Source organism: Notamacropus eugenii, chromosome 3 (assembly GCF_028372415.1).
Source record: "Notamacropus eugenii isolate mMacEug1 chromosome 3, mMacEug1.pri_v2, whole genome shotgun sequence".
Classification (NCBI taxonomy): Eukaryota; Metazoa; Chordata; class Mammalia; order Diprotodontia; family Macropodidae; genus Notamacropus; species Notamacropus eugenii.
Window position 1 is genome coordinate 278,871,916 of NC_092874.1, and position 27,463 is coordinate 278,899,378.

Genomic DNA, 27,463 nt, shown 5'->3' on the forward strand with positions numbered 1-27,463 from the left:
CTGCCTCTGACACTGTGTGACCCTGGGCAGGTCACTCAACCTTCAGGGGATGACTTGAAAAAATCTGCCTCATGTAGGAAGTCTGTCTTGTCATAGGCCCTTCTAATCCGTATGAATATAACATTAACTAGCTTTTATATGTGGCTTTTAAGTCACAAAGTACTTTACAAATACTCTCATTTTCTTCTCACAAGAGGATGGAGAGTAGGTGCCATGGTTACTATTCCTCTTTTGCAGATGAGGAAACTGAGGCCAACAGAGCTTGAGTGACTTGGCCGTGTCTAATGGCTTTTTAGTGTCTCAGTGAGCATTCAAACCCCAGGCTTTATCCCAGATGCTGCCTCTTTGTGCCCCTTTAAAGAGCGATAACACACTGTTTCTTTTCACATCCCTAGGGGCTAGCACACTGATTGGCACTTAATAAATGCTTACTGATTATTTATCTATCATTCAAAGGATTAAGTTTTTTGGCCTAGACCTTTGATTTCATTGGTATAGGGAACTCCTCACTGAAGACCCTCCGCCCACCAATGTAGAAAGGCTCCCATTCTCTGGTTTATAGCTTTGGTGAGTCACCCCGAGGGCCCAGAGAGGTCAAGGAACTTGCCCATGGTCACCCAGATGGAATGAGCCAGAAGAGGGACTTGAATTCAGGAGTTTCTGACTCGGAGGCCAACCTTCTATCCACAGGCCATCTAAATCCAGTCGGATGTGTTATTTTGGCTTATTTTTGTTGCTGGAGTTCGTTTGGACAGCATGTTCATTTTCTGAAGACTTGTCACCTGAGTCCAGAGAGTCTTGTCTGTGGAAGGCCAGCCATCAGGCAGTGACCGTTATGGCCACAGGAATTCCAGAAGCCACCCATTCAGGTTTAGAAAGGGTGGCTACCATCTGTGGTGCTGGAGGGAGGACCCTCTGGGGAGTATTCTGCTCATACTCCTGGTTGGATTGGAGCACTTCATAGATATGGACACGGGGGACTTTGGAATACTTCCTCCATGAAAAATTGATGAGGGGTCCTCTTGTGGTTGGACATGTGGACATGTAAGAGCCTGGGGGCTTTAGCTGAGCATGGTTGTCAGGCGCCTAAGCTATCGATTGCCCAGAATGAGCTATGTCTCTTCCATGCCATCAAATGCTGATCTGGGTAATGCTTAAGAATTATGATCCATTCTCCCAAGTAAATGATACAGGGCCATGAGAGGTTGTCAGAGTTTCAGAGTTTGATGTTAGAGAGCATCTAGGCCAACTGTCTCATTTTACAGATGAGAAGATTGAGGCCAATAGTGGTTAAACCCTAGATGAACCCAAGTTCTCTCCTGCTTTTCATCTACACTGCCTCCCTCTATGAAAGTGCACTTAATTTTTTTTAAACCTCCCTTCCTCCCCTTCATTCTGAACCTTGGCAGTTCTGTAAAACTAACCAACAATTAACTGATAGACAAAGCTCTTTGAGAACACACAAGTCCCACTGCCAGAAAGCGCTGAAGGCAGGATATGACACAGAACCAAACACGTAATAAATAATTAATTAATCCTGGACCTGGGGTCATGAAGACGCCAGTTCAGATCCAGCCTCAGATGCTTACCAGCATTGTGACCCTGGGCAAGTCAACTCAACCAGTCTGCCTCAGTGCCCTCATCTGTAAAATGAGGATGAAAACAGCACCTACTCTGAAGGATTGTTGTGAGGTTCAGATGCAATAATATGGTAAAGCACTTGGCAACCCTTGCAGCTCTATATAAACTTAAGCTATTGTTATCATTAATGTCAATATATAATTAACATAACTATTATTATTAATATTATTGTTATAAAAATGCTTATTGACTGAAACCAGGTCTTGCTCCTTCTTAATTCCAGACTCTCTCCCCATAGATGCTGAGCAATACATGATGAATAAGGCATTCAATTGAATAATTCATTTTTATATCTCTGTATCCCCAGCATCTTGCAGAATATCTGACATTATAGTAGGTACTTAGCTTATGGACTGATTATGCACATTCCGACTGCAGTATCCCTGCCCCACCCCAAAGAAGGGAGAGATATAGATCTTCTCATCCCTTGGGGAAGGGCGGACATGGAAGAGTGGGACTTGGTCATTATAATGTCATAGCATTTGGTGAAAGTCCATTTTAGAGAGTGAAGGAAACAGTCAAAAGAACCCCAGTGGCAGCCACAACTAATAATACGTGTGTGCCCTGTGCCTGACACATAGAAGGCGTCTGAGAATGCTTGTCTGATGAATCAACATAGCTGAGACTGAACCAAATTGTGACTGAATGACTAAAACTAAGCTTGCATATCTTCCTCAAAAAATGGGCATCTGTGGCAGTACGTCTCACATATGGTCTGGGGACAGTCACTTTTTTTTTCAATCTTTGTTTTGGAGACAGTTGGGATTAAGTGACTTGTCCAGGGTCACACACAGGTGTCTCAGGCTGCATCTGAAATGGGGTCCTCCTGACTCCAGTGCTGGTGCTATATCCACTATCTACCCTTGTAGCCACTTCTGTCTCAGTTTTTCATGGTAATATACATGGTGGGGTACTGACTGATGTGTCAGTCTGCTGGGTCGAAAGAAAAAGTCCAGTGCCTGGCACACATGCTTGATAAATGTGTGCTGAATGACAAAGATCTATCAAGGCAATGTAAATTCATTTCAGTAATCACATCTATGAACACAACTTACCAGGGCAATAAGAATAGCCAGGATTTATGTAGCAGTTTAAAAGCACTTATAGGTTTTTATCATCTGATCCTCACAACAGCCTGATGAGGAAGGTGCTGGTATCATTCCCATTTTGTACATCAGAAAACTGAGGCTGACAGCTTAAAGCTCTAGGTGTCACATGGCTAATAGCTATCTGAGGTGGGATCCAGGAGTATGAGCCTTCCCTTCCCCTCCACTCTCCCCACCTCCAGCAGCTGCCACAGGGCCCTGAACTCAGGCTGTTTGTCCTGATTTCAGTCTAGGCTGACGTCCCTCAGAACTTAAGAAGCATCCAGCATGACGCAATCAGGGACGCTCCACCAGGAGAGCTGCCTTCCCTCGTGGACAAAGGCCTTCATTGACATCACCAGCCTCCCAAGGGGTTGCTGCCATGTCACCAGCAGCCCCTAGACTGCTTGGCCTGAAAGCTTTCCCTGCAGAGAGCAGGAGTGATGCACAAGGCTCAGGGTCGGTGTTTCTTTACTAACTCTCTTGATGGCTCGAGGCCAGGAATTTCTTAGTTGCTCTGTGCTTACTCCTCTGGGAAATCCAGATTTTTGGCCTTAAAAAGAATCTGGCATGAGATGGATTACTTTATTAAAAAAAAAACCCAAACTGAACACAGCCAGAAATGATCCTTTATGTATCCTCTTTGGTCCTCCGCCCTGGCTGGGATGCAGTTTGGAACCAGAGGCTAAGCTTCCAAAGAGGCTGCTGCAGGGGACAGAGACACCTTTTCTTTGCAGAGACAGCAGACTTTAGGTGTAGACCACTGTACAGACTGTCAATGAATAGACTGATTAGTTTTGCTGTACTGATCCCCCCTCCCCTTGTAATGAGTTATGAGACATTGCTTTCTGGGCAGTGGTGAGAAAGCGTTCTATTCGAAAATGGAGGTGATGTCAAAAGAAAAGCTATTTTAAGCGTTTGAAGTCTCATTGATAAGGCAGTGATGACAATAACAGGTTAAGGATTTAGATTCTGTTTGGTTTCTATTTTTGATCCCTTTGTCAATCAACGTAGTAGGGGACAGTCTGGGAGTAGGGAGAATCCCGAAAATGCCATACAGGCCTGGCAAGGCATCCTTCTAGAATAGGAATTTTCAGCCTTTTCTGGGTCATGGATCTCTTTGGCAGTCTCATAAAAGTCTATGGACCCTTACTCAGAAATATGGTTTTAAATAATTGAAGGAAATGCTAAATTCAGCTTGAAGCTAGTGAAAATGAAGATGTAATTTTTTCTTCCCATTCAAGTTCATCAGCCTCCTGAAATCTGTTTGTGGACCTGAGGTTAAGAACCTTTTTCCTAGAAACTTCTCTGGATGGGGAGGGGATGGCAGATGGGAATCAGATTCCATATCTGTAAAGTGAGACTGTTTGCCTAGATAATTCCAGAAAGTACCTTTCATTTCTCAAGCTGGGCTCAAGCCTCTGTTCTATCACTTACTAATATTTGTGGCCTGTCACTGTAACTTCTCTGGACCTCAGCATCGTCATCTATAAACAAAGACTTGTGATAACTTTCTTTCCCGCATGATGTGGATGTGAGGATCCGAGGATCCCAAGGCTTGTGTGTAAAAGAGCCTTATAAATGAGGCAGTAGTACGGATGCAACTTGGTGGCACAATGGATAGCGTGCCAGTCCTGGAGATAGGAAGAGCTGAGTTCAAATTTGGCCTTCCTAGCTGGGTGATCCTGGGCAATTCGCTTCACCCTGTCTGCCTCAGTTTCCTTATCTGTAAAATGAGATGGGAGAAGGAAAGGCAAACCACGCCAGGATCTTTGTCAAGAAAACCCCAAATGGGGTCATGAAGAGTCAGACACAATCGAATGACAAAACAACAGAAACATAAAGGAATTTTCTTTTAAAAACCTACACACTTCTTTCAATAGGCAGAGTATACATACTCTTGAAAAAGTACAAGGTTTTGACTCACAGCCCTTGGCCCTTTACCCCCATTCATTTGAAATGACTGTGTAGTTATGTTGTTTTTACTCTGTATTTAAGTATCTGGGTCCCTGCTTTATGCCTCCAATGGAGTATAAACTCTTGGAGGGCAGAAGGATCACAGGAGTGTTGGCTCGGGATCCTCAGCAGGTTATTTATTAGATGCTTTTTGAGCTGAATTAGTTTGGGGGGAGATAAATGTGGTCAGATGTTTCTCAGGAAGGTTAAGTGGTTGATTTCCCTAAAAGAACGGACAGCCCTTGAGGTCAAGGACTGCTTTTCATTTTTGCCTTCATGTGCCCAGCACCAGGCAGACATTTGGTAAATGCAAGTCAACTCAGTTCAACAAGGATTTACTAAAAGGTTATGAGTGAATGAATTTAAATTACATGCATTTAAATGCCTTCTATGAATGAATGAAAAAGTATTAAATGCATTTTAAATTTTTTTATCAATTTATTAATTTATTTTTTGTTTTCAACATTCACTTTCATAAGATTTTGAATTCTAAATTTTCTCTACCTCCCTCCTCTCCCCAAGATGGTGTTCAATCTGATATAGGCTCTACATATACATTCATATGAAATGTATTTTCACATGAGTCATGTTTTAAAGAATTAGAACCAATGGGAGAAACTATGGGAAAAAGAAAAAGAAAAAAAAGAGCAAACAGTATGATTCGATCTGCATTCTTGATGAATAAATTAATGAATGAATAAAAAAGTATTAAGTTCCTTTTCTGTGTCAGGTACCATGATCGGTTCACAGTAGAATTAAAATGGATTCCCTGGGATTCTTTTGCCAAAGTATTAAAGATGCGATGAGGTAATATCTGCAGAAAGAAACATGGGTGAACGTGCCATGTTTGTGTTGTAGAGTCCAAATGGATTGCTGTTGACGCCCAGCCCGCTGCTGTCGAACATTCACTTCTGGAGCAGCCTGAGCCCAGTGGCCCCGCTGAGTTCTGCCCAGCTGCAAGGACCCAACACTTTGTTTCAGGTGAGCTTGGGACATGAACATGCCTGCTGATACGCAGGCAGGATTAGATCATTCCACAGGGAGGGGCTCTTAATATAAGGTCTGGGAACTTTAAAAAATTATGTATTTTAATGCCTGTATTTTGGCGTAAATGTGATAAATACAAGTTCCTTTGTGATCCTATGTATTTCATTTTATGTTCATTTAAAAAGAAGGGACCCTCCCAGACTTGTCCAGTCTGCCAAACGGATTCACATGCCCAAAAGGCCAAGAATCTCCCATCTGTAAAGTTGGAGGAAAAAAAAAAGAGTACTGAACAAAATGTGTAAATTTATAGAAATGGGGCTCTTATAATTTGTAGGTACACTTAGAAGGAAAAACTCACTTAAACATCTTTGTGTGCAGTGGAACCAGTGCTGGTTCTAGCATTCTACGGTTCTAGATTTTAATCCTGATGCTGACACTCTATGTGTGACCTTTGACAAGATACTTCATCTCTCCCATCCATAAAATGAAGGGGAGTTGCGAAGACTAGACCAGACTCTTAACCTGGAATCCCGGAAGTTGTCGGTAGACAGATAACTGTATTTTACTGGTTTGCCTTGTTAGCAAGCCTACTGTGTGTCTACTGTGCTAAGGGTGGGGGATACACAGGCAGGTAAAAGACAGTCCTTACTCTCCAGGACCTTTCTGCCTGACTGCAAGACCAAGCCAGAGATGTGCGTTAAAAACATGATTCCAAGGAGGGGTCTGCGGGCTTCACCAGACAAGGGCCACAGGACCCCTTCCCACTCTGCATCTGTCACACTGTCATTTCCTTCAGCCAACTCATTCGTCATCCGAAGAAACTACTGCTTGGAGAGGTTACTTTACATGACTCAAGTCACACAGTGGTGTCAGGATCATCCTGTGTCACCATGGGATCTCCCAAAGACTCAGCGAAGTAGTTATTATGCACCTAATAGATACCATGCTCCGGGGATAGATACAACAAGTGGCACAGGACAGTCCCTGCTCTCACATAGCTCACAGTCTGATGGGGGAAACAACATGTATGTACAAATAAGATACAGACAGGATAAGTGGGAGATACTTCATTGGAGGATATTGGTTCAGGGGGAATCAGGAGAGGGAGGGATTTGAGCTAGGTCTTGAAGGAAGCCAGAGATGATCGACAGAGTACCTTGCTTGAGAACCAGCAAAGAGATCAGTTTTGCAGAATCATGAAATACTTGAAAGGGAGAGGACAGGAAAGGTAGCAAGGGCCAGGTTAAGCAGACCTTTGCATTTTATAACTGAGCCTCAAGATGACATTTGACTAGGGAGGTGATGCAGTCAGACCTGTGCTTTAGGAAGATTGCTTTGGTGGCTGAGTGAAGGGGAGACTGGAGTGGGAAGAAATTCAAGGGAAATGAAAACAAATTCCATTTTAGAAATAGTTTTAGGTATCTATTGAGAGTCAGAATGTTAAATGAAACCAGGTCCTGACTCCAAGTGTAGGGCTCATTCTTGCCTTCCAAAGATCAAGATTTGAACTCCTATCTTTCCAGCTTCCCCGGCCTGTTTGCTTCTCCACCACACCTCTGGTACAGGACATCTCTTCAGACTGTTACCCTAACAGGGCCTGTGGTGTTCTGCTTTCCAACACTGCAACGCATCTGCTTTGGATGTGTCTTCTGGGATGGTTCCGTTAACTCTACGGGCTAGCCAGCATACTGACACACCCTTTTAGGGGATTCAAGTGGATTATCTTTGGATCCTGCCCAGGCTGTGGGACAATACTGTTCCTCTTTCACATGGCCCTCAAGATCAAATTGGGAGGAAACTTTCCCCGGTTCTGAGGATATTTTAAGGCAACACACAACAAAGGTTAATGGCTTTTTGATTTTAAGTCCCAGAATTGGGACTTGGAAAGGCCTTGCTGAGAAGTTACCAACTTGCATTGGTAAAGGGGATTTCCTCACCTGGGAGTCCTATATGCCAATTATAGGTCAGATCTAGTCCCTATTCTGGCAAAGGCAAGATGTACACATTTCTTTATGGAGAAGGGTCATGTCCGAGGATCCCTAATGGTTTTGTGAGGAGGGAGTGCTTTTTACTTCAGCGAAGACCAGAGATCACTAGGGGTATGGGACACTGGGGTGCTGTCCATGAAAGTCCTCAAGGAGGGCTGCACAGGTGTGAGGCCACAGGCTCCTTTATTTACTTATGAATCTGTAATCCCCATTGTGGGGCAGCTCCTCCACTGAGGCAGACTAGCATCTTGCCTATAAGCCACAGCAGAGTTCTGCCTCAGTCACAGAATGGTTAAGGGACTTGCTTAGAGTCCCACAGCCAGGCCTGGGTTACGGGTGGGGCTTGTGCTCAGATCTTGCCTCTAATGCTTACCCTTGGGCAAAAGGTTATCTGCAGAAAGAAGGGCCTGGCCCAGCTGCCTTCTGTAGTTCATTATGACATTTATCTGCCTAGGACCTCTTTTTCTTTTGGAGGGAATGAGGGAAGAAAGGCAGGGGACTTATCTCAGTTTGTCCAATTTTTCTTTGCTTTTTTTTGGAGGTGGTGGTGGTGGTGGTGGTGGAAATTTACTTATTACCCAATTAAATTCTAAACCTCTGGCCCTTTGACTTTCCTAAACTTTAAGGATTGGCCTCAGCTACAGCCTCTATAAAAGGCTGAGTCTCATTATCTCAGTTGATTGTAGTCAAATGTAAGCAGAGACTATATCTCACTCTATTTGTACACCCAATACCTAGCACATAGTAGGTGTTTAACTGATTATTGATCCTTCATTCCCTAACTTGCCACTTTAATCATTTTGGAACTCAGCACAAGGTATATGGGTAAGATTCTCATTTACTACTTCAATAAATTAACTGCAGTTCTACAGCTACTATACGTGTGACTGGAACTATGGCCAGGCAGGTCATGAATCCTCAGAAAAATGGTCTTACATGCACAAATTAAAATACAGAGGATTGCAAAGGAAACCTACTATAATGAAATATAGTTGTAAAAACATTAAAAAAAATTCATGGACTCTAGGTTAAGAATACATGCATAAAGTATTGGGTTTAAACAGGTATATTTGGGGGCCAGGTAGGTAGGGAAGTGATGGAGAAACAATGCCAGGCCCCCTCCCTTTTTATAAAAGAGTATTTCCTATGAAAGGGGAGAAAAAAGTGAGCATTTTGAAAAATGAAACATAAAATGGAAAGGGAAGCTAGCTCTGAGGTTTTCAAATTGGGTACTACAGGGTAGGCAATTTTTAAAAATTCATTATATCTGAAAATAATTTCCTTCAAAAATTACTTTTCCATAGACTTTGTCTCTGCCATAGATGTCCTAGAATCAGAGAAACAAGCAACCAGACTTGGCCTATAATGAATTCTCAACAAGACTGGCAACTTTCCTATGGTGATAATTAGAAGAGAACACTGGATCTGAATCTTTGAGGTTAAAGCTGACAGATCTCAGATGTCTCAGCCAGATCATGAAAAAGCTGTTGCCTGAGTTTGGGGGGAGAAAAGAAATCTGAGATGACAGTTATGGCAAATTAGTGGGGAACATCACAGGAGATGGGGGAAGATGAAAAGGAACAAACCATCCTTCCCCAAGAGTACTTTGTAATTAAGACAATCTCAGGGACAGCCAGGCTATAAGCAATGGAAGACTGCAAATTGCTAGTCAGTACACACACACACACATGCTCACTCCCCAAAGTCTGAGTTTTAAACTTTAAAAGCTAAAATAGAATTAAGAGGCAAATTCCAAAACACCAACACAGAAGGAAATTTAAGAAACTCTTCTTACCTTTTTCCCCTCATAAGTCATGGAGAAATGTTCTGGAATTCAGAGCCTTTCAACAGTAGTAAGACTTTTGGGACACGTGTGTGTGTGTGTGTGTGTGTGTGTGTGTGTGCGTGCGCGTGTGTGTCTCTCTCTCTCTCTCTGAGTGTGTATGTCTCTCTCTGCAGGATATGCGCTTTACTCATACCCTTGACACCCACTTGCTGAGTAACCTTGGACACTTCACTTCTCTCTGCCAAACACACAGTCTACTGCACTCCTGAGTGTAGCCAGTAAATCATAGATATTACACTGTGAAACTAAGTCACTATGCTGCCTGCAGGGAAATTGGTGTATGCACTGCTGGTCCCCATTCTATTTGAGTCTGACACCATTATATACACTCTAACTGGCCAAGAAGGTGCCAGCCCCTGGTCTGGTCCAGCTCCTTCCCCATAACATCAGGGTGCTCACTCCCCATTATCTCCCAGGTACATAACCATAGCATCACCCTCTGCTTTTCATTCTCCCTCACCTCAAATGTCCAGTTACCAGATCTTGTCATTTGTCCTTTTCCCACTTCTCTTACACCTCACCCCTTTGGTTCAGGCCATCATGACCTCTTCCCGTCTTTGTTCTCAAGCACAGCTATCAAACCAGAGGTTACGTTTCAGGTTAACGAAACCATCTTTCTGTTCCCTGTTTTAAAAGTGTGTACTCCTAATACTTTGAAAAGATACTTGATTTTATCAGTATGGGAGTAATCTAATAAATTGAAATTCCTCCACCATCCAGCAGCTGGTTTTCTGATCTGCTGTGTCTCTAAAGGGGGCTGGGCTTAGTGATCAAGCTTTCCCAGTCTTAGCTGAGCTGGCTGGCCCTGGGACAGCAGCCTCTCTTGTAAGCCATTCAGAGCTTATGTTCATCGGGTGACATCATAACCAAGGTTACCCACCTTTCATGATGAGAGTCACACTTGGAATCTCAGAGGACAAGTAAATATTTCTCCATTGTTGCTAACAGTTGTCAGGAGACCTCCCTGGAAAGCTGATGGCAAGTTTCATGGAACACTCATACAGTATTAAGGACTCATTATCATTGACTTGTACAGTGAGAGAGCCAGTAGCTTTGGCCTCTCCATGTGAAGCTTCCTCTTGATATTTAAAAGCCAATCAATATGGCTTCAGGGGCTGTGCCTGGGACCTGTTCTGGCAGGGCTAGATTGAGTGCCTTTCTACAGGGCACTATTCATAGGGCTGCCAATCACACTGATTTGTGATGGTGACATTTTGCTTTTTCTCTCCTGCCTAGTTCCCGACTCTGCTCAACGGCCACATACCAGTGCCAATCCCCAGCCTGGACAGAGCCTCTTCCCCAGGACTGCTTTCTTCCAGTGCTCAGAAATCCTGATGATCTCTCCACATTAAAGGACTCATTAATTGATAAAAGAAATCCACCCCCAACGGGCTAGTTTTCCTGTGTCGTGACAAGGACATTGTGAAATCCTGTTACTTCGGTTTGCACTTTCCATTACTTGGATAGTCTAGTTTGTTGCGTTAGCATTTTTCAACAGTTTTTTATATATATGTAAAAACCTGTTTTGCATTAAGTGATTTTTTTTCATGTTTTTATATTCTCTTAGCTCTCAAGTGTTGAACACTGTTGACAGTGAAGAACTTTCCTTAATGGATTTCATTGTATCTAATAAGGATGTGAAGCTTTCCCCCCCTTTAATTCTGCACTGTGCTTATGTACACTATAACCGGCTGTGCCTTCCTTTGCATAATGTTTAATGTTATGTAAATGATTTATATATTTTCTAGTATTAAGAGAAAATGGTTGAAAGACAAGAATTAGTATCCAACAGCGTTATGGTAGTGTTGCATTATTTTTCACAAGTAGGCAATATGAAAGCACATTCATATAACTTTTTACTTCGTGCTTTCAAATTGTATACAAAATTGCCTTATAATTTTTTGAAATGAAAGACAATAGTAAATCTACTGTCCAAGGTAATGAGTTTTTTTTTTTAAGAATAAACCAAGCCATATTTAGATGAATATTCATAGACTGAAATGTTCTAAGGGCGTATTAAAAGCATAATTTCAAAAGACAAGCCTTCTGGCTGCTGACTAGACCTTTCAGATTCTTTGCAAATAGGAAACGAAGACCCAAAAGCTCCAGAAAGAGATCCTCTTTGCACGCCCTTGGGACCTGTCTTGGATTGCTCCTAATCATTATGTGCCCTCTTAGCAAATGAGAATGACCAGGGCTCCACTTTCCATACAGAACTGAATAGATGTACTCTGTCAACATGTGTTCAGGATTTCCTGAAACTCTCAGGATCATAAATAGAATACTGAAAACCTAGTGTTCTGAAAGGGGCTCACTTAACAGGGGGTTCTCAGTTTTGAAAATTTGGGCAGAATGCTCTACTTACTTGGATGTATCTATGGTCAAGGTGAAAGAAACCTAACATGAGTTCAAATTAATCATTTTCTGGAAGCACTATGGTTGTGGCGCTGAATCCAACTGTATTAAGGAATTTGTATATAGTCAATGTACATTTGCAATTCAGAGCAATGATTATGAAAATATGTCCTGAGGGACAAAGCTGAAATGAAAGACAACCTTCCTTCTAACTGTATTTTCTGTTCTTTGAGGAGATGACAGGCATCCTACTAGAGAATGGAAGAAAAGACCCTGAGAAAAGTGTCTGGTCCTGGTACATTCAGGATTGGGTTAATCACAATCCTTAATTACTTTACTGTTCATGAAAACAATCTTGAACGATTACTGTATAGCTAATTGGTCCAGCCCATACACGGGACAACGGTCAATATGAACCTGTATGTAAAGCTCTTACAACGAGTACTTAGATATTTTTGAAGTCAAATATTCAGATACTGTTTTTTCAGATGTTCAGGGAGTCCAAAGTTTTGGGTCATTTGGAAAGAAGGAACAAAAGGAAATTTGATTCTATGAATACTGTCTGTGATATTGGGGGGAGGGACAATCAAGTATATAGGCTATGACTACAAAGTCGTAAGGCTGTATCAGTCTTATTACCATCATGTTACCATTTTATAGCCACATCTCATTATTTCAAAAGTACCTAAACAGAAATGAGACACGGGCAGAAGAGATTCCATCTACTTCTGACGTTCAAAAATGGAGTACCAAAGCCCCAAGGAGATGAGGTGATTTATCTAAAGCCCCACAGATGTTACTGAATCAAGATCTGATTCTCAACTGAATACTCGTCCACTGGGCCATCATGTTGCATGCCAGTGTTCCCATGGCTGAAAAAAATGAAAGGGTAGAATCTTTCCGACTGCTTGAGTCACACAGAAAAACCAGGCTCCAAATATCACCTGAATAGTCTCTAAAATTGCATAACTATGATAAGAAATCATTCCAACAATCAAGTTCTTACAATAATAACCAAGGTGGTGAATCAGATCCAAGAACATTTCCAGTGCCCCCTTTCCTCTCCCCATCAACGACTGGAGAACATCATTTAGGGTTACCGAACTTGGTGGGGTCCTGTTTCTCACACACACACTACATCAATCAAACCTACAGTGAGGTTGTTATGGATGGAAAAAACACCATACTTATTATGATGGGTTAAGAACTCGGCTAATTTAGCAAAATGAATGACAGCTGGAAACATTTGGAGGTAAGCTGTCACTGGTCCTGCCTCAATCTATTTTTTGCACAGACATATTTTTTCCCTTTAAGTCAGAAGATGAGATTTGCAATAGCATTTAAAAAAAAAAGTATACAAAAGCTCTTCAGCTCCATGCCTGCTGAGTCTGGAAGAGCAATGGTGAAGATGCTGCACAACCATAATCTGTACGTTGGATTCCTTACATACACATCTCACCACATGGTCAGAACTGAAAATCCTCATTCACTTGCATTTATGTATGTATCATTTTTACTGCTACATTTTTTTGTTCAATAAACAATTTTTTTAAAAAAAGCTTTCACAAGCATTTTATAATAAAAACCTTGTCAGCAGAAGGGTGATTTCTTTGAAAGAAACATGACTGACCAGGGGATAGATTCGGATTGTACTGATATGGAGTATGACCGCCAAACAGGGTTGGCGGGAAAAGTAGCGTCAGGTGGCAAAGCCCTGAGCAAGCCCTATGGATTGGGACGGCCTCTGCTTTTGCTTTTCCCTGGGGAAGGGGAGTGCTCCAAGTTGAGAAATGGCTCTGACTTTCAGAAGCCATCTCCTTTTTAGTACACACTGTCTCCTCTTCTAAGTACCTGTCAGCGCATGAGCTCTCACTTAACTCTGCACCCCATGATGTCTATGATAGGCAGAGACATTTAAGAAATCTAAAAAGGCCACTTCTTTTGAGGGAAATTAATGAGGCATCTTTTAAAAAAAAATATAAGTGTCATACATTTGAGTCTGGTCCTTTCCCTGACCTCACACTTTTTTTCCTGACTAGTGTGTGTTCCTGGTCTGCCCACAGCACAGGAGCATGCCTAATTTGAAATATTCCATCTGGGGCAAAAAGCATAATTGCCAAGAACTATGGGACAAGGAGGGGATCAGAAGTGCAAAGGGGAGAGATGACAGTGCCAATCAGGTAAAGTTCTCATTTCCTTGTGAATGTGCAATATCTGTACCAATAATTCTGAAGTTGCTGTGGTTACCACTGTTGCTTAGGGTGCTAAACCACCAAACATCAAAGCCCTCCTCTCCCTCCAGGTCCCCTTTTTGTTTTTTTCCCACTTGAACATTTATACTGTCTCTAAAAAAAATGGGTAGAAAAGATGTGCTTTCATTTTTACTTACCTCGGAGAACCCTGCTGGTTTTGGATGAAAGAGAGCTTTTCAACAGTAACCATTACTGAGGCTCCGGATCCTTCCCTTGTTTTTGGTTCCGAGGGTCAGTCAGGTATCACGGAGCGGCTGGCTTGCTTCCCTGACGCAAAAACTAAAGAGAGAAAAAGAAGCCTCTCCAGGCATCCCCAGCAAACGTGAGTTTGGGTGGCAGTCACTGCAGTATTTCTTTGTCTTTCTTGAGAGAATAGGTCTTTGGGGATGAAGCTGAGCAGGTTAATGCTCTGACACAGCCATGGCACCAGAAGGGCCTTTCTCCAAAGGGGTCAGGACCTTATCATCATTACATCCAACACTTAAGTATCCCCAGGGTGTGAGATATAAGAGTAACTATACTCTACCCAAGGTTCCTTTTCTGTGGAAGAATCACAATTCAGCAAAACCGTATTTTAACAACATTGAGATTTTGTTATTATAAACTTCAAAACAAAACCAAGGAATTCCACATAATATTTATACTTTCAAAAGTACAATATTAATACGTGTTTGTCAGTTAGAAATAACAGCAGTTTGTTAGGTCTACAGGATTTTATGTAAAACCAGTTTACAAATGCTGGAAAGCAGTAGTGGTCCAATATTCACCAGTATACATATGAATCTGTTTCTTCCAGAAAATTAAAAAAAAAAAACCCAAATAATTAAATTTACCAGTATCATGAACTATTAATAAAACACCCCCCCAAACATGCCACAATCATTATTCACAAATAAAGTTAAAAGGAAATATACAAAAATTCACTTAATACTGTTAAATAACAATAAACTACAAGATTTCCTGAACAGAAATGGTAGGACCCCTGAATGTTTTACAGTGAATGTCAGGAAAAAATTTAAGTTGTCTATGACTATTTTCATGATATGCCAGCCAGAGATTTACATGACCATTTCAAAATATCCCAATAAAGATTTACAGCCTTTAAGATGCACTATACAACTAATTGTTAAAGGTGAACACAAATGCTTAAGAAACTGTTCCCACCACCCACCCAGGTGCACTCCTGACAACCAAGGTGACGCACAGGCACAGCCTTCACTTCTCATCCCTGGTAAACAGAGGTGGGTGACAATTCTCTAAAAGCCTCCAAGTGCTCGTTTTGGGAAGAGTACATAGTTAGTCATGGCTCATGTCACGTATCTATCACAGCGTCCAGCTGATTCCAAGTGAATGTCATGGAAGGGAGACGGGAGGGAGGAAGTAGGAAATGAAATTTGTTCTCCAATCAAGGAAACCATCCTGCTTCTCATCCAATAAAAGAAAAATATTTCATAAGAATAATGGGACGAGAGGGTGGTCTGAACGGATCTGTGTGAGCTAGTCCTCAATGGATTAAAACACAACATAAATGAAGGTCGATGTGTTGTATACCACCGTTCAGGAGCATGCAAACGTTGCTAAACTAGAGGTGACAAATAAATAATGCACACGGCTCACGGCCGGGGCTTCTAAGAGGAAATCCTCCCAGGCTCCTCACCTTCCTGTGCCTCCCCCCCGCCGGCAGCTGGGCAGGCAGGCAGGTACTCACTCACTCAGATCCCCTGCTGAGCCACATGCTTTTCTAAACATAATGTGCTTATAATCTCGGAACTACCACGTTGCCAATGTTAAATAAGAAATTGTCTCATGAACTTAGAGCATTCAATGGTTCACCTATTTACCATTAAGCAAAGCTAAGTTTACATTCCAGGAAACATTGCAGTTTAATAAAAACAACAAACCAACAAAAACTGCAGCAGGAGAAACAGACGCATTCACATATCAGAAAGCCACTGTGACTTCTTCAGGCCTTCGACTGCTGTTGTGAACTAGACAGACAGTAGTGACTTAGCAGCAATGATTCCGCAATAAATAATGCACTGTGTTTCTCAGTCCTGCACAAAAATTGCAGCTCCAGTTACACCAAGAGTTGTAACTGACTGGCTCTAATGGCAGAGGAGACCTTAAAACCAACTGTACAAGAAATTGTCACACTGTGACAACAAATATAAAAACATAATCTGCAGGTTGGAAATAAAAAGACTCCACTGGGAAGAGGACAGCGTAGACAAGCGGAGCTCCCAAGTCCAGATCTGCGTCCTTGCCTGGAAAGAGAGGCTGGGGCTGGGCTTGAAATCCTGCTATCCAACTTAAAAGAGCATGCTCTGTCTTCTGTTCTTGCCGTGTCCTAAAATACAAAGTCATGGGGTGAGGCAGTTCAGAGCTCAGAGTTGACCCCACAGATCGGGTGACTCAAGGTCACTCCACGTTCCCACCAGCAAAAGCTCAGACTCCGTGGTCAGGGCGACCGGCTCAGGCTTTTTTTAATGAACCCGCTTGGGGACGGGGTCAGTCTACAGCTTCTATGCTTCCAGCGTGAGCACAAGGTGCATCTTCTGCTCCAGGTACCAGGCACGGTGTGTTCAATGATCGAGCCAGGTCACTTGTAAAAGGTCTTTGTGTCATTGGCATCTTTCAGGCTCCCTGATTTGACTGAGTCTGATTTCTCTCTGAAGGAAGATACACTGAACTGCCCACATCATATAGAAAAGCGAATTACGTGCAGTTCTAAAAGTATACCATTGTGGTATGCACAGGACACTGAGTTTCACATTAATAAAGTTACTAACCAATTCATAAACAAAAAGCTTGTTTCCATTTGGAAATTCAAGATCGACACGTGAAATGGTTTATTACAAACACACCTGTCTCTGGATAGGAAGAATTTCGAAAACCCGGGTCCTTTTGCAACTGAATTTCTTTCAAACTGAATATTGAGACACCTAGAATAAGGAGGAAAATATTCAGATATAAGGGTGAAGCATCAGCCTTTCGAATTTTAAGCTAATTTGTTGAAACTATTAAACAAAATTAAAAAAAAATATTTGGACCCCAGTGTTTACTAAGCATTCTCTACCCAATTCCAAGATGTGAAGAAAATCAAGATATTTTCCCCCAAATAACTATTCCTCCTACTTCCACTTTATAAGTGATTTCTGCTACCAACCTCAATTTCTCTAAGCACAAGGTACTATGCTTTTGCTACAACAGAAAAGGGGTAAAGGAAAGGCCTTTTATATCAATAGAACATCTGCTGATGACTGACAGGGAGAGAAAAGGAGCTAGTCACTACTCTTTTAATCAAGTTGGGCTGTATGGATGGCTATGCCTCAATCTAAATCCAACTCCATGGAGAGATAAAGTGAATGAGAGTGATCAAAACTGTCCTCATGGAATTAAAATGCTTCTGTGCCAAACCTAAAGCTAGAAAGGCAACAGCATTTGTCCGTCATGACGCAACGCACTCGTCTTTCCTTTCTGAGAGAAGCATTATTTACTCAAAACATCTGAGAACTACCAAAGGAAATGAAAACCTTAGATCCTGGCTGCCAATCACTTTGCTGCTGACTGCTTCCTAAGGATGAGCAAGTCAGCCTTTTCTTAGTTAGTGACAGTGGAGCCCAAGGGTTAACAGATACTGGAAGCAGGTAGGCAAGTGCCCTGATGTTGGCACAATTCTTACCTGTCTCACACTTTCTTTTTAGAAAAGTGTTGGGGGAAATAAGGGAAGGAGATAGATAGGAGTAATTTCAATGAGGCAGAACAGACTTTTACTTAATATCTCACTGGAAGTGACTGTCAATGACATAGATAAAAAGGAGAAAGGGTCAAAACCAAAGAAATCATTATCTAGCACACATTAAGGGAAAAATCCATTTCTAAAGGGAAATCTTTTAGGGTCTTGAAATGGTGATCCCTGCTTCACAACAAAATTGCATTCTAACAGCTGTTCTTAGACTGGTGATCACATCACACATGCCTTTTACTTGTTGCAGAAGGCACATTTCAGTTTCATTATGCAGTTAATGGCTATCGTTCACCTTTAAGGTACTAAGAGGGTACACAGGAAGGAAAGGAAATAACATGGGACCATTCACTTTCAGAAGTCTGATCCAATGATGGAAAAGCCTAGGATCTTAAGTTTGAAAGACAAACTGTAGAATTCCTCTTACTTTCAGGTAAAGCATGTATTCTTGTTCCCAGACTTCGAAAGTACGCATGTTTCATGGCTTCCTCTGCTGAAACCCTTTTCTTTGACTCATACTGTGAAAAAACAAAAAGATCATTTCATCAACTTTTCCTGGAATTATCCTAATAGAAAAAAGAAAAAAACACAGAGAAATACTGTATTTAGAGCCTCTATTTCCCTACTCTTGGTCATTTGATGTGATGACTATTTTATGTAGAAGTTTTATGTACATCTGGCCCATTTATAAATGTAGTCCTAATTTAAACTGAGGTAGAAAAAAGCTTGTTTTTTTTAAGAATGAATCTTTTCCAACCTATAATTTAAGTCTCTTTATAGGTCTTGAAATGACAAGAATCAAGACTGGTGTTAGCTGATCTTGGGTTACTTTTCCTTTACAAACACAAAGATTCCAAGACTACTATAATGCACTGTCCATAATTATTCTGCAACCTCAGGCATCAAGTCCCTGATGCCTCCAGGATCTAACCATGACTGGAGATTCTTTGCAAGCTTCAAGGTAGTATGCTATGGTGGGGCAGCAGGAAGGCTGAAACATTCCCTCTCAGTTCCCAAGTGAAAGTAATGATCAAAGAAGAATCTCCACATCCCTGCAGGCAATGTGCATAGCTGATAATATGGCATGTGAAGTTTTCAGCACAAAGCCAATATACGTTGTGTCTAGACATCAAAAGATGGGTCAGTTACCAATCAGCTATGGAATCTTGCCAACAATCAGCAAAACAAAAGCCAGATCCCTGACAACACACTCCATGGAACATCTACAACAATGCTGCCTTCAGTGAATTTTGTGGCAGGGACACCAGATGAGGGGTCAGACAATCTCCCTTTGCTCCCTGCCGTGCATAAAGAGCACCTCCTCCTCTTGTCCACTCAGATGCTTTTTCCTGCCATCTCCTCCTTCACATGATGACGTGGCTCTCCTCCTGTGACTGAATTCCTCGAGAGAGGCATCTACACCGTGGGTCTCCACTTCCTTTCCTCTCTGCAGTCTGGCTCCTGAGCTCACCATACAACCCAAACCAGCCTCTTCTAAGTCACTGCCCAGTCAGCAACCTGCTCTCCGTCCTCAGTCTCCTCTCTCTCCTTCTCCCTCTTTTCTGGTTCCTACCTCCTTATGTGACTACTCCTTCTGTCTCCACCACTGAATCCTCATCCAGGTCCCAACCAATAACTGGAGGTGTCACTGCAAAGCTATGCTTTGGCCTCTCTTCCCTTCTCAAAGATGGAGAGCTGCGTCTAATCCCCTTGTTTGACAAATGAGGAAACTGGGGCCCATAACTCAATGACTTGCTCACACAAATCATGTTTCTGAGACACGATTTGAATTCAGGTCTTCCTGCCTCCAACCCTTGTACCCTACAGACCGCACCTCACTATCTATTATTATAATACACAGGCATTTTCCTAGTTTTAATTACCTCATTCCAAACAGCTCATTAAGTACCTACTATGACAAGTACCATATACTTGGGGATACCTGAAGACAAAGATACTCTCCCTGCCTCTGAGGACTTTACAGTTCGATAGGGATGAAAGAATGTATGAAAGTATAATTACTCATTCAGATATTACAAATGTTACCCAACTAGATGGGAAGGAGAGCAGGCAGAGGGAAGGAAAGAAGGAAGGGAGAGAGGAAGGAAGAAAGAAAGGGAGGGAAGGAGGGAGACAAGCAGGAAACAGAGGGAGCAAAGGCGTGGACGGCACAAACAACAGTTTGTGCTTATCAGAAGTTGGGCAAGATAAGCCTGGAAAAGGAGCCTGAAGACAGACTACAGAGAACTACAAATGGCAGGATAAAAACTTTATTCAGTAGATTGTGGGGGTATAAATGAAGTTTTTTGTTTTTTTTTTTAAGGGAAAAACCAAATTAGCCATATGCATTATGAAGATTAAGGTGGGAGAAGAAGTGGGAGAGGAGACAGGGAAGACCGCTCCAAGGCATTTCCTAAGTTTCACTAAGTGATATTTTTTACCAACAGATATTGAGGGCTGTCATAATGTGAAGTCTTGAAATATAAAGTTCCCATTTTCTTAGAAGTTGGGAGGAAAAAGAAATCCTGTTTAGTGATCTGGTCAGTAAAGAATTCCAAAATAAAATGTTAACTGTCATGCTTCTTGGAAAGATCATGATTTGTGAAGCTGAGTTTTCTCACCATGCGGGGCTCCAAGCTCTGTGCTGCTGCCTAGGAGGATGAACCTGAACAAGGTCGGCCCTTGCTAGGTGTCTCTGCAGCCAGGGGAAGCCAGGTGGCTTTATCTAGGAAGTCCCAGGTCTCCCAGCTTGGAGAGGATGCTATTGCATTTCACCCTGAACAAACTATCTGCTTCCTATGTTGCACATCTGCCCATATGATAGTTCTACAATTAAAATGTAATGTACAACTTACCTGAAGAAATCTTGTTATCAATTCAATTCCTTCAGAGTCCAGTCTGGAAACAACAACAAAGAGTGATCAATTTTACTTTTTCGTCTTAGTTGCGAGGAAACTCAAGAGCCCAATGTACCAACCCAACTTTGTAATCTGCGCAACTCTGCACTGAAAGATCCTATTAGGTAGAATCTGTTCTATGCTCAATGTCTCACCTTAACACTGTGTGTCAACTAGAAGCAGCTGCTCAAGCCCTCTAAGATGTGGACAGAATGTGAAACCGAAATCTTCTCGGGGGGCCAGCATTTATTAGCAAGTGATGTTATGAAAAAGGCAGGATTCTGATAGGATAACCAATACCTTGCCTTTTTTAGGGGGAAGGCCTGTTCCTAGGGAAAACAGGCACATTTAATTCTTCCAATGCCCCTGCAAAGAAAGGGTGATGCAGAGGACAAGGCAGAACTGTGGCTGAGAAGTAGCTGACCCCTAACTACCCAGGATGTCCTGGGATCTGGTCTATTACAAGTCAGAATATACATGAGGAGGGCCTGAGTACACTTGAAGGGACACCATTAAGACTCACCATGGCTTCTGCCCTCATGGAACTTATAATTAATAATGGTAAAAGACCAAACAATTAAAACCACTTCTAAGTCAGCATGGTAGTTAAACAAGTATATTGTGGTGAAGGAGGACAATTATGATTCTTTCACCACAAATCTAGTGCTTTCTCCTGGGTCTGATGTGCCTGTAAAATTCATGGATGATAACCAACTTGTAAAGCCAGCCTTCTATGAGTGCCTTCTGGTGGTCCTGTGTCAGTATCAGAACCCCCCCTCGCCCAACTCCTTGGGGGAGGTGGACTTCCGGCATCTGACCACTTTCTCACATTCTTACACTACTCTGACACACTCAGCGCTGACAGGAAGCACAGACAGGAGGAGATAGCTCCTGAGCCTCACTGGAAAACATGGCACTGAAAGTGGACCAATCATCATGTATCAGGAATGGCTATACAAACCACTTTTACAAACTTTCTCATGAGCAGACCTGGAAAAAGAGGCAAAGCCCAGACCACAAATACATAAATGCTAATAATTACATGATTTATGAAAGAGAAGAAATGCAGTATAAAAAATGATGTTGCACTTTCCCTCCTAAGAAGCAGATCTGGCCAACGTTAGGTCAGCTGCTATAGTGACCAGAAACAGGGCAAGAGAGTCCCATGAGTGGTTTGAAAATATTTTTGGTGTTGGTAACCATTTTGCTGATCTTTCAATTGCCTGAGAATATAAAAAGGCAGACTTCTTGAGAATTTGAGTGTTGTCGGCAACGGCCATGACTAAGTTTAAGTGTAGAAAGACTTGGAGGGTCAAGATGTGGGAACCATGGGAAATAAGTCACTGCTGGCAAAGCAGTTGGCAAAACCTCTCTCACTGACCCAGAGATCCCAGTGCTGGGCATTGGCCTCAGGAGGTCAAGGCCAGAAGAGATAAGCTTCTGAAGTAACCAAACATGCAGTGGCACTTCTGGTGACAGCAAAGTCCTGGATTGGCTAAAAGACCCCGTGGTGCAGATATATAATGGAATGTGACTGTGCCACAAGGTACTATGACTATGATGAAAGCTGATGAAGACAGAAGTAATAAGCAGGGCAAGGAAAACCACAGAAACAACGGCTACCATGGTACATGTGGACACAATGTACATGCCACGAAACAACTGAAAACAAGGATCACAAAACTACAGAGAAAAGACCTGGCCCCAAGGGACAGAGTTGGCCACTGTCTGCTTGGCACAGAGGGGAGGTACCGTGGGGTGGAACACCACACACACTGCCAGATTTTTTCTCATACATTGATTTCTTTTGCTCACTTTTCTCTTACTTTTAAAAAGAGATTCATTACCTTTGTGGGGGGAGAGGGAGAAGTACAAAGACAAGAACAGGCAAGGTGAATGTAGAAGATGTACAAAAAAATGGTTTTTGAAAGAGTTTCTGTTGTCATTAAACGTTTCACTTGTCATTAAGTTTTTGCTGACAGGAATCTTGGTGCCATACACTATTTTGAAAAAGGACAACAGAAGACTGTTTAAACAGGATGTGCTGGGGCTATTCCTGTAGGGACTTATGAAGTCAGCTTTGCTGAAGACGTTCAAAGAATTCACGAACAGATAGCACAGTTGGACTCAGAAGCAAAAAGACTGCGGTCCAAATCCTCCTACCATCAAGGACTGGTTCTGAGGCTGTTCCTTCATCCTTCTACAGCCTGGGGGTCCCACACAGCACACAGAGCACTTTCTTCGCAGGGTCGTGGCTGGTGCCTTTTCCTTATCTGGCCCCTGACTGTGCCTGGAAGTTCTCTGTGGCTCTTCCTGAAGACTGCATGCCTAAGCTGGGAAGGCTTCTCTAGAAGGGGCCAGAAGAGCAGCCCAGCTGAGCTCAGAAGCTTGTCACCGGGAGGGCTACATGGTGATTCGCCGTTCACTTGGGACAATTCTCCAGATCATCCACTTAGTTACAGAAGGGCTGAAGCCTCCTTCAACAAAGGGCATATCCATATGGATGAAATCAGAGATCTCACAAGTGTGGTGGCTATTTTGTGGTTGGGAGGAGCTGATTCTGGACTGAGCAACCGATTTTATTAAGCCCTGGAACACCACAGAAACATAATGAAATCCACAACCACCCAAAAGATCAGTCTAGCAACTCAAAGAAAAAAGTCAAGGGGGAGAAAAATGCCTATGACCAGACTGTGTCACAGAGCTGGATGGACAGTCTAATGAATTAGTTTGTCAACATGGGTGTCATGGATACGTACTGACAAAAAGGGACCTAGAGCAGAAGCTCACACTTATTTTCAGAGAAAGCAATCAGCTTCCTACTTCCAAACCCCATATTTTGAATCACAATAGTCTCTGAGTGGTGCTATATTGCTATGAATCATGGAAAACCACCATCTCAGAAGACTCCAAATGAGAAGACCCAAAGGAAAGATATCCAGTGGGCATACACAGCGAGTGGCAGGATACTTCAAAGAATAATTTTTGTTGGAGAAGTGGTGTAAAGAAAGTGTCCCTGGGGTCCCAGAAAAGAAGACAGGCACAGTCATGGAGGGAGACCGAGGGATGAGAGATGAACAACAAAGGCACAGAAACGACAGCCGGGCAAAGAAAAGTGGGAGGGCCTCCAGTATGCTGGGCAGGTGTGCAGGGGGTCAGATCCCTGGAGACCACCAGAATTACAAAAGATAAAATAATGTAGATGGGAGAGAAGAAAAGACACACTGGGTGTGATCATGGACCCATCAAGACCATAAGGAAAAAGCTTCACAAAAACATGTCCTCATACAAAAATAAAATATTCTTTAGATGCTAAGATAATTGTGGTCTCTAAAATTTCCCTTTACCTGCTTCTTTCTTGATCATTTTATGCTAATATTGACATTAATGCTGTTTTTCAAAGTGGAAAATGGCTTTCCCAGGCAGAATGTGAAGGCAAGAAAAACTCCAAGTCCCAGAGAGCAAACACAGACCTAAAGTGTTTGCTTGTATTTCTTTATGTGTACTGGGAGGCAGGCACATACCTAGAAGGAGCATTTTTAACAATCACAAAAATCATACAATATTTGCCGATGAAACAAAACACACACAAAATACCTGGGTGCGTGATTGATTAGAGGCTGTGGTTTGTATTTAGGAAAGTTGTAGTTCTTGAACTCATCATTTGAAGCAACACCCGGCCACGTTTCAGGACATGGTGTTCCTGGGTTTTAAAAGAAGACATACACAATCCCATCAGAAGTACGTCATTACAAGTGAAAGTCACTAGAGCCCTGGCTGCCTCCACCAAGAGAGCTCAGTCACCCCTCGCCCCCTTCCCTCGTCACAACATGACCATCCTTCTGGTTTGTACTGGCATGCACCTGCACTTATTTACATGCTTGTTAAGTTTCACTAAAACTAAAAGGCCAGAAGCCTTACACAAGGCTGGTTTGATGCAAAATTCTTAATCAGGCCATGGGAACATATGTGCCTCCCTCTTTCCATCTAGTTGTCAACAAAGCTAGTAGTTATTCATTTATAAAATGAGAGACAACTTGACAAGGGCATGGATGGATCTCCTTGGGCACCCAGGAGGACAGAGGAGCTGGGGGTGCAAGGTGACTACTGCATCAGCAGTAACAGTTACTCAAGTCAATCTCCACATTGAAAGATTTTCAGATTATCTTCAGACATCTTATGTATGAAATGGATTCTTCTGCATACGTGTATATAAAGAAATAAACGAACACACAATGTTCAATCAAACACCACAGCCAGCAGACTACAAAGGTGGAGCCTAGAACCAGGGTGGTCACATTTCCACGGCACCTGCCATGATCAGATGACAGCATGGCAGATAGTTCTGCGCACAATGCTATAGGAACTATATTAATAAGGGTCCCTGTGGGCTATTCCAACAAAGGATAGACTCCGGGAGTTCCAACCAGGCTGGAAAAATACTGCACACTGGCCAGGCCAGGCCTAATGCCCAAGGACCAGTCTGGATAAGTTTGGAGATGCTCAGCACCAAGTGTAAGTATAGGGAGATGAATTCATGTTGTGAATTCATGCACAACAAATCTCAGCACCCTTCTCCTGAATAAGAGATGATCCACAACATACGATATAAGTTGGAATCTGTCCAGAGAAAAGCAACCAAGATGGTGCTAGAACTCAAAACCAAGTTGTCTGAAAACAGCCTGAAGGAACTAAGGATGCTTAATCTGGAGAAGAAAAGACTTAAGGGGAGACAGAATCTTTCAGGTACCAATATTTGAAGGGTTGCCATATGAGACCAGATGTTTGGCTTTCACAACAGCGGTCAGAACTAGGCCTAAGTGAGGCAGATTTCAATTTAATGTTTAAAGAAAACTGTCCTAAGCCTCACAGCTGCCCTCAAATGAGATGTTCTGAACTGGTAGCTAGCAAGTGCTTCATCAGTGGACAAATTTAAGCCAGGGCTGGATGAGCACTTACCAGTAGTAGTGTAGAAAGGATTCATGATTTTCTCTTTTCTTTTTTTATGTTTATCTATTTATTTTTAGTTTTCAACATTCATTTCCACAAAATTTTGAGTTCCAAATTTTCTCCCCATTTCTCCCCTTCCCCCACCCCAAAACATCTTGCATTCTGATTACCCCTTCCCCCAATCTGCCCTCCCTTCTATCACACCCCTCCCTTCCCTTATCCCCATCTTCTCTCATTTTTTTGTAGGGCAAGATAGATTTCTATACCCCATTGCCTGTATTTCTTATTTCCAGGTTGCATGCACAAACAGTTCTCAACCTTCGTTCCTAAAACTCTGAGTTCCAACTTCTCTCCCTTCCTCTCTCCCTACCCACCCTCACTGAGAAGGTAAGCAATTCAATATAGGCCATATATGAGTAGCTTTGCAAAAGACTTCCACAATAGTCATGGTGTGTACGACTAACTATATTTCCCTCCATCCTATCCTGCCCCCCATTTATTCTATTCTCCCTTTTGACTTTGTCCCTTCCCACGAGTGTTTACTTCTAATTACTCCCTTCTCCCATTTGTCCTCCCTTCTATCATCCCCCCATCTCACTTGTCCCCTTCTCCCCTACTTTCCTGTAGTATAAGATAGATTTTTTCATACCAAATTGAATGTGCATGTTATTTCCTCCTCAAGCCAATAAGCTTCACTTTCCCCCCCTCACCTCCCAGCTTTTCCCCTCCACTGAAAAAGTTTTTTCTCGCTTCTTTCATGTGAGATAACCTGCCCCATTCCATTTCTCCCTTTCTCCTCTGAATATATTCCTCTCTCATCCCTTGATTTTATTTTTTTAGATATCATCCCTTCCTATTCAACTCACCTTGTGCTGTCTATATGTGTGTGTGTGTATATGAGTGTGCATATATAATCCCTCCAACTACCTAAATACTGAGAAAAGTTTCAAGTGTTACAAATATTATATTTCCATGCAGGAATGGAAACAGTTCAACTTTAGAAAGTGCCTTATGATTTCTCTTTCCTGTTTACCTTTTCATGCTTCTCTTGATTCTTGTGTTTAAAAGTCAAATTTTCTATTTAGCTCTGGTCTTTTCATCAAGAATGCTTGAAAGTCCTCTATTTCACTGAACGACCATTTTTTCCCCTGAAGTATTATACTCAGTTTTGCTGGGTAGGTGATTCTTGGTCTTAATCCTAGTTCCTTTGACTTCTGGAATATCATATTCCAAGCCCTTTGATCCCTTAATGTAGAAGCAGTTAGATCTTGTATTTCCACAATATCCGAATTGTTTCTTTCTAGTTGCTTGCAAATGACCTGGGAACTCTGGAATTTGGCTACAATATTCCTAGGAGTTTCTCTTTTTGGATATCTTTCAGGAGGTGATCAATGGATTCTTTCAATATTTATTTTACCCTCTGGTTCTAGAATCTCAGGGCAGTTTTCCTTGATAATTTCATGAAAGATGATATCTAGGCTCTTGTTTTGATCATGGCTTTCAGGTAGTCCCATAATTTTTATATTGTCTCTCCTGGATCTATTTTCCAGGTCAGCTGTTTTTCCAGTGAGATACTTCACATTATCTTCTATTTGTTCATTCTTCTGGTTTTGTTTTGTAATTTCTTGGTTTCTCATAAAGGCATTAGCTTCCATCTGTTCCATTCTAATTTTTAAAGAACTATTTTCTTCAGTGAGCTTTTGAACCTCCTTTTCTGTTTGGCCAATTCTGCTTTTTAAAGCACTCTTCTCCTCACTGGCT

General features: G+C 42.2%; 2 protein-coding genes across 7 annotated transcripts in view; one reads left to right on the forward strand and one right to left on the reverse strand.

Annotated features, from left to right (window-relative positions):
• The window catches only part of ELK3 (ETS transcription factor ELK3), a 97,252-nt gene extending 78,876 nt beyond the window's left edge, over window positions 1-18,376 (forward strand). For all 4 annotated transcript variants that reach the window (XM_072655638.1, XM_072655640.1, XM_072655637.1 and 1 more), the window contains 2 exons: window positions 5,541-5,663; window positions 10,740-18,376. In XM_072655638.1, coding sequence (XP_072511739.1) covers window positions 5,541-5,663; window positions 10,740-10,855 — 239 coding nt within the window. In that variant the 3' untranslated portion in view covers window positions 10,856-18,376. The remainder of the gene's footprint in view (window positions 1-5,540; window positions 5,664-10,739) is intronic.
• The window catches only part of CDK17 (cyclin dependent kinase 17), a 147,375-nt gene continuing 134,592 nt past the window's right edge, over window positions 14,681-27,463 (reverse strand). For 2 of the 3 annotated variants that reach the window (XM_072655633.1, XM_072655634.1), the window contains exons 13-16: window positions 24,350-24,455; window positions 20,711-20,753; window positions 18,283-18,373; window positions 14,681-17,052 (exon numbers count right to left, since the gene is read on the reverse strand). In XM_072655633.1, the coding sequence (XP_072511734.1) occupies window positions 16,937-17,052; window positions 18,283-18,373; window positions 20,711-20,753; window positions 24,350-24,455 (356 nt within the window). In that variant the 3' untranslated portion in view covers window positions 14,681-16,936. The remainder of the gene's footprint in view (window positions 17,053-18,282; window positions 18,374-20,710; window positions 20,754-24,349; window positions 24,456-27,463) is intronic. The other variant, XM_072655635.1, reaches the window with a different exon arrangement.